The sequence below is a fragment of the Malaya genurostris genome, chromosome 2 (assembly GCF_030247185.1).
Source record: "Malaya genurostris strain Urasoe2022 chromosome 2, Malgen_1.1, whole genome shotgun sequence".
NCBI classification, from domain to species: Eukaryota; Metazoa; Arthropoda; class Insecta; order Diptera; family Culicidae; genus Malaya; species Malaya genurostris.
The window spans coordinates 33264638-33271508 of NC_080571.1; the positions used below are offsets into that span (position 1 = coordinate 33264638).

The following is a 6871-nucleotide window of genomic DNA, read 5'->3' on the forward strand; positions in this document are numbered from 1 at the left end:
TCTTCTTTTTCATTTAGATCTGTATGACCCTAGCTTCTAAAACAATTGATAATCAGCTAGCTTTTTCGGTATTTGGATAGCACGTTTGGTGCGTGTACGTTCACTATCTTCTGTACGCACGATCCCTGGTGATTTGCTGGATGTGACAGGCTGCAGCGTTCCTGAATCGCAACACGTCGGTTTGGCTTGTTCCGTTTGTGAGGGTCCGGCCGGAACTTGTTTCACCATTGTGTTGTCACGATGATATTCACGACCCCCTACGTCTACGATCGTGGAACGGTCATTCACCGGTGCTACTACCGATCCTGGTTGCCATTCTTTATCCGTTGGCTTCAGTTTTACAAAGACAGGCTGCCCTACCTCGAGCTCAGGAAGAGATCGCGCCTTACGATCATAATATAGCTTTGCTTGTTGTCGATTGTTTCTGATTTGCTCTGTCACCCCTTCCACAATTTTTGGCAAGAATTTTTTGTCGATCATTGGAATACCACAGCGAGTTCGCCGATTAAAGAGTCTTTGTGCAGGGGAGCTTTCAGTTTTATTTGGGGTATTTCGCCATTGAAGGAGTAATTCCCAGAAGTCTTGGTTCGAATCATTCGCTTTTTTTAACAGAAGTTTCGCAATTTTGACTGCCGACTCGGCCTTCCCGTTCGCCTGTTGATGGTACGGAGCTGATACACTGTGCTTGAATCCCCAAACTCTGGAAAAATGCCCAAACTCTTCACTCATGAACTGGGAACCTCCATCGCTACTCACTTCCTGCGGTTTCCCAAATCTAGCGAAATTACGCTTACATATACGAATAATTGCTGCTGAGCTTTGAGTGTTCAATTCATCAATGTCGAAGTAATCTGAGTAGTGGTCTACTGTGATGAGATACACATGCTTCTGACTACCAGTTTGATGCTCACAGATGTCCATTGAAACTTTCTGATACGGGTACAACGGAATCCGGTGAGACTGCATAGGCTGTGATTGTTGATTTTGGGAATATTTAGCGCAAGTATCGCACTGTTGAACGCGCTGCTTTATCTGATCATTTATTCCGGGCCAAAACACTGTGTCTCGCGCCAGTTTGGTGGTGGCTTCGATACCCGAATGAGATCGATGTAACTTTTCAAGAATTTCCTTTCGGAAATTTCGAGGAATCAAAATCCGATCGTTGCGCAAAACTAGTCCATTCACGGTGCTTAGTTCGTGTTTGTACTTCCAGTATACTTGGATGTTTGCTGGCACTTCGTCGTATCTTTTTGGCCAACCGTTGATAATGAAACCGGCTATCACTTGCATTTCCGGATCCTGTTGGGATTCGGATCGTATTTCATTCACTCGTTCGTCTGATATGGGTAGATGTTCCGTGATGTTTATATGCTCTACATCTAGTGCATAGATTTCGAAGTTCTCACAGTTGCCTACATCACTCGGTGTAATGGTTGCTCTTGATAACATATCTGCTATGATGACCTCTTTACCTGGAGTGAACCTCAAAGCTATCTGGTATCTCTGTAAACTCAACATCATTCTTTGGATTCTTAGTGGTGCTTCAGTCAACGGTTTCTGAAAAATCTTGATAAGCGGTTGGTGATCGGTTTGTACCGCAACAGGTTTGCCGAGAATGTATATTTCGAATCTGCGACAAGCAAACAGGATCGCCAAGGTTTCTTTCTCGATCTGTGCATAGCGACGCTCAGTAGCACTAAGGGTCCTTGACGCGTAGACGACTGGCTGCCCTTCTTGAAGGAGCACAGCACCGAGTCCTACGCTGCTACTGTCGCACTGAATAACACTGTCTTTATTGGGGTCAAAATATCGAAGGATGGGAGCAGATGTCACTTGTTGTTTTAGACTGCTGAAAGCTTTTTCTTGTTCACTAGACCAAACCCATGGTTCTTTCTGGTATGTCAGTCTTCGCAAAGGTTCGGCTACCGAGGAGAGGCTTGGAAGATACCGAGCAAGGTATGTTATCGTTCCAAGAAAACGTTGCATGGAAGGTACGTCTGTCGGTTTCGCCATTTTCAAAATACCGCTCACTTTGTCAGGATCTGGTTTAATACCAGACGACGTTAGAATATGACCAAAAAATCTCACGCTCTCTTTGCAGAGTTTGATTTTTTCTGGATTCAGCCTTAAATTTTTTTCCTCCATTCGTCTCAGAAAAGCTTGCAGGTTTTGATTATGATCCACCATTGCTTCCGCTACGGTATCACCACAACCGAAAATCATGAAATCATCCATTAGTGCTCGTACGTTTCGCAGTCCTTGCATTGCTTCGTGTGCTTTCAACTGAAAAATCTCGGGTGCTGGAGCTATTCCCATTGGCATACGAAGCCATTTAAAACGACCAAATGGTGTCCAACACGTAGTTAACCTCGCACTTTCTTCGTCGAGAGACACCTGCCAAAAACCCGATTTGGCATCGACAGTTGTAAAAACTTTTGCATTCGCCAATTCCGGAAGCAGCTCATCTAAAGTCGGCATTTGGTAGTGCGGTCTTTTGAGCGCCTTGTTTAGTAAAATTGGATCGATACATACCCGCAATTTGTTATTCCGTTTAACTAAAACCAAATTGCTCACCCAATCCGTATGCTGATTCTCTTCCGCTATAATGCCTTCTTGTTCCATCTCCGCCAACACTTGGCGAAGCTCCTCCCTAAGGTTCACAGCTATGCGTCGAGGATGCTGCACCACCGGTGCAACGTTTTGGTCTACCTCCAAGTGCACTTTACCATCCAGTTGTCCTAATCCTGAGAAAACGTTTGGATGTTGCTTTAGGATTCGTTTAGCTGTTAGTTTATGATCTTCCACTATCGATGAACACAATTGGATCAGCTTCAAGTGAAGACATGATTTCAACGATAGAATCGGTTCTAATTCGAAATTCACGACGTGGAAAACTGCTTTGTATCGAATACCATCGTGTTCACAATCAATAACTGTTCTACCTAGCGATTCGTATTTCCCTCCGCCGATCACTTTCAATGTGGCTTTATTATTGTCTAGCTGTAATTTTCTGGTTGCCAGCATTTCCATGGCGTTCCGTTTACCGATCACGTTACAGGACGCTCCAGTATCTAATAAACATCGTTTTGGCTTGCGTTGGTTATTGACATCGAAGAAAATAATGTTCGCCTTTAGTAGTGTTTCGTCACTTTGATTTACTCCGTTCAAATACTGGCACAGTGAAATGGATTCCTCGTCACTTTCCTGCTCGCGATGCTCACTTCGCTGTTCTTCGACGTTGTAGAGTTTTTTCTTTTGCTGCTTGGCTTGGGTGGTCATTCCAGATCCTGATGGTTTGCATTGTTCCTTTTTCTTCTTGCACGCAATCTCATAGTGATTTTTCAAACCACAAAAGTGACATGTTGCTCCTCGTGCTGGGCACTCCGACAGATCCCGATGGTATGCTTTACTACAGAAGGAACATCGCTTGTTACAATTTTTCCCTTCAGTGATTTTGTTTACCGTATGCTGCTGTGATTCAATCCATTGGTTCCGCGTCATTTCTGCTCTAGTTACTTCCTCTGTTCGGCACTGTTCAATCACTTGTTCTGCTGTGAGATCCTGCTGTTCGATAAATCGCTTTTTCAACGACAAATCGCGAATGCCAGTGATGATTTTGTCACGAAGCATCTCATTTTCCATTTCGCCAAAATTGCAATCTTTTATAAGCTCCCGTGTTCGATTGATAAATTTTGTCATGCTTTCTGGTTCTGAGTTATCGTCTCCGGGTTCTTGCCGACATTGATAAAACTCGTACCGAGCTAGCTTTATGTTTTTACGAGGAACCATATACATAGAAAGTGATTCCATACAAGCTAAAACGGTGTTCCGTTGCTGCTCCTGCAAGGGCCACAAGTTAAAAATTCTTCTTGCTTCTGATCCGAGGGCGGACTTAAAGGTGGCTACTTTGATACGTTCGTCCAGCTGCTCAACTCCTGATGCGATAAGGTACGTTTCGAACTCATCCTTCCATATATTGACATTTTCCCGGAGGTTTCCGTTTGTTTTCAACGGTTCCGGAAAAGGGATGCTGCTGTTGATAATCGGCCGAGCTACAGCTTGCTGCTGTTCACCTTGTTCCATTTCTCCGATTTGTGTACTAATTGTATCGATAGTTTCCAATTTCGCAAAAATGACTGTTTCGAGACTATTGCGCAGTTAAAAAATATCCCACTTCTGACACCATGTTATAAAGCGTGTTGTCTACTCGAAGGGTGGGTAAAAACTGTTTATTTCGGGTTTCGTTTTCAGTGGATACAATGTGGAGGGGAAATATAAGTGAGAGTTACAATATGGTATAAAATAAAGGTAAAGGTAATCAATTGCAGTAGTATTGATACAAACGTGTGATAATTGTCTAACAAGATCAATATTGATATATCTGCATAAAATTTTCAAAACGACGAATGTAACATTTCGGCTGAACCGAGATAAGCGATGTTGAAAAATAATCGCTCAATTTTAAATCCTATTTAAAAATGAGTAATTGAATCAACCTCATCTCTTCACTAAATAGTCCAATTTTTATGCGCGCAACGTATCATAGTGAGTAATTCACAGTTTTAAACGACATAAATAACTTTTAGGCAAAGACAACACTTACGTCTTTTTATAATTTGATCATGTACATTGGACAGTGGTTTTTTCCTGGTTGACTTGACACATAAGTTGTTTTGTTTCTGTTAGTTAGGTCATTTTGTGGAAGTCGCAGTGTTCAGTCGTCGTTTTGTTGCTCGTTACTTACTGTGTCAAAGCCAGTTTTGCTTGAAAAGTCAGTAAGAGCTAGTTTTGCATTTCAAGTGGCAAAAATTGACCGTTCACTCGTTTTTTAGTGTGTTTTGAGAACTTTCACTTTCGTTTGACGAAAAATTCACAACGGTTTTTACGATTGGAAATAAGTGAGTTTCTTTCCAAATTAATCTACGTTTTTTAACAAGCTTAATAGCAACTCGAACCCATTAAATATCCCCAACTCTACAGATAGTCTCACTTTCAAAATATCATACTAGATCTGCTTTTTCGTGAAAAACTATTTTGTCGTTAAAGTCCGCTCATACACTTTTTTTTTTTTTTTGTTTCAATTATAGAGGCTTTAACATTAATGTCATTCGCCTCTTCGGGCTAGAAAAACTTTCTGACCCTATGTGCGGGGTTGGGAATCGAACCCAGGCGGGCGGCGTGAAAGGCATCGACTTACCCATCACGCTATACCCGTCCCCCTCTCATACACTTTTGTTTATGCCTTTTGTTATTGCCAATTGACAAAAGTAGCATTGATGATTATTTTTCATTGATTTCGACATACGTCAAATGTGTTGACTTTTTTTTAGTGAATTGAGAAACGGTGTTCGGGTAGTGCGTGTATTACAACATTCCTAACAAAATGTAATAAAAAAAAACTCGGTTTGTTTACTTTTGTTACTTAGGTCGTAATGAACATTTCATACGGATATAATATAAAGATTGCTTCAGATAGAATTGGAACAAAGACAATTGCCTGTATTTCAGTTATTTATTATTGAATTAAAGATCTTTTTCATACAAATGTAGCGTTTTCTTCATACTTTTAAGAAAAAATACGGATAAAATTATTCGTCACGGTTTCGAAGAAATTCCCGAATTTTTCCTGTAACACGGCTCATTAGGCGGCGCACACCTTCTTCGTCCATCGTTTTAGCTATCTTATTCCACCAGGTCGTAATCTGATTGATGTCTTTGATAACCTTTCCCTTTACCTTGAATCTTCTCTTCATGATTGCCCAGTATTTCTCAATAGGGAGGAACTGGGGGCAGTTGGGTTTTTTAAGGTTTTTCGGAACAAATTGGACTCCTTTCTCTGCACACCATTCTTGAACGACTTTGCTGTAATGACAGCTTGCCAAATCTGGCCAAAATATTACGGGATGGTCGTGGGATTGAATGAACGGCAAAATTCGTTTTTGGAGACACTCTTTTAGGTATAGTTCCGATATCATTGTCTTATTTGTAACGAAAACTTTTGGTTTTAGCCACAGCTCCAAATGCCCTGCCAAATCATAAATTTTCTTGCAAATTTGTCGGCAAAAACAAATTTAAATTTGGCTTGAACATCTCTCCGAGTCGTTGCCCAGTAAAATTTTTGACCTAGGATTTGCCCGAAGTCAGCCTTGACATAGGTTTCATCGTCCATCAGAAGACGCCCGTCGAACTTGGTCAGCACCTGGTCATATAGTTTCCGAGCACGAATTTTGACCACACTATTCTGTTTTATGGTCCGATTTGGCTGTTTGCTAGCTCGATACGACTTGATTTCTTCCCGTAGTCGAGTTCTCCTTACGGTACTATGGGCAGCACCGAATTTTCTGGCCAAATCACGGTTCGACAGATTAGGATTCCTCTTAATCATCTTCAAAATCTTACCACGCAGTTTCCGGTCGACAGTTCCACTCCGACGATTGGCTTGAGGCTTCCGAATCGTCGTCAATGTTTCCTTATACCGTTTGATAACGCGCCATACGGTATTTCTGGGCAATTTCAGCTGTTTATCTACCCTAAACGCAGACCACATTGGATTTTCCAAGTAACTATGCACAATTTTTTCCCTTCTTTCGGCTTTCATGTTGATTGTTTACAAAGTATGTACAGTCGATTTGCAGAATGTCAAAAATCATACGTGAAGCTGACAAAATTCCCGACACGTGGGCGCCAAGAACTTCCAAATCCGTCCACCAGGAGTGCCACAATATGAGCAAAAGTTTGTTCCAATTCTAAATGAAGCAAGTTTTATTTGCTAGAAACCAAATCTTTGCAAATAATCTTACGTCCATTGAAACTATTATAACTTAAGTCTACAATCAGCAAATGATCGATTTGAATCTATAAGGGTAAGGTC

At 41.4% G+C, this 6871-nt stretch overlaps 1 protein-coding gene across 1 annotated transcript; it reads right to left on the reverse strand.

Moving 5' to 3' along the window:
* Positions 1–36: 36 nt before the first annotated feature.
* On the reverse strand, positions 37–4083 carry LOC131428577 (uncharacterized protein K02A2.6-like). Its single transcript, XM_058592623.1, has one exon. The coding sequence runs from the start codon at positions 4081–4083 to the stop codon at positions 37–39; it is 4047 nt and encodes a 1348-aa protein (XP_058448606.1).
* Between the last annotated feature and the right edge of the window lie 2788 nt (positions 4084–6871).

Coding starts and splice junctions, on each gene's coding strand:
- LOC131428577 (XM_058592623.1), bottom strand. CDS start 4,083: ATGGAACAAGGTGAACAGCAGCAAGCTGTAGCTCGGCCGATTATCAAC.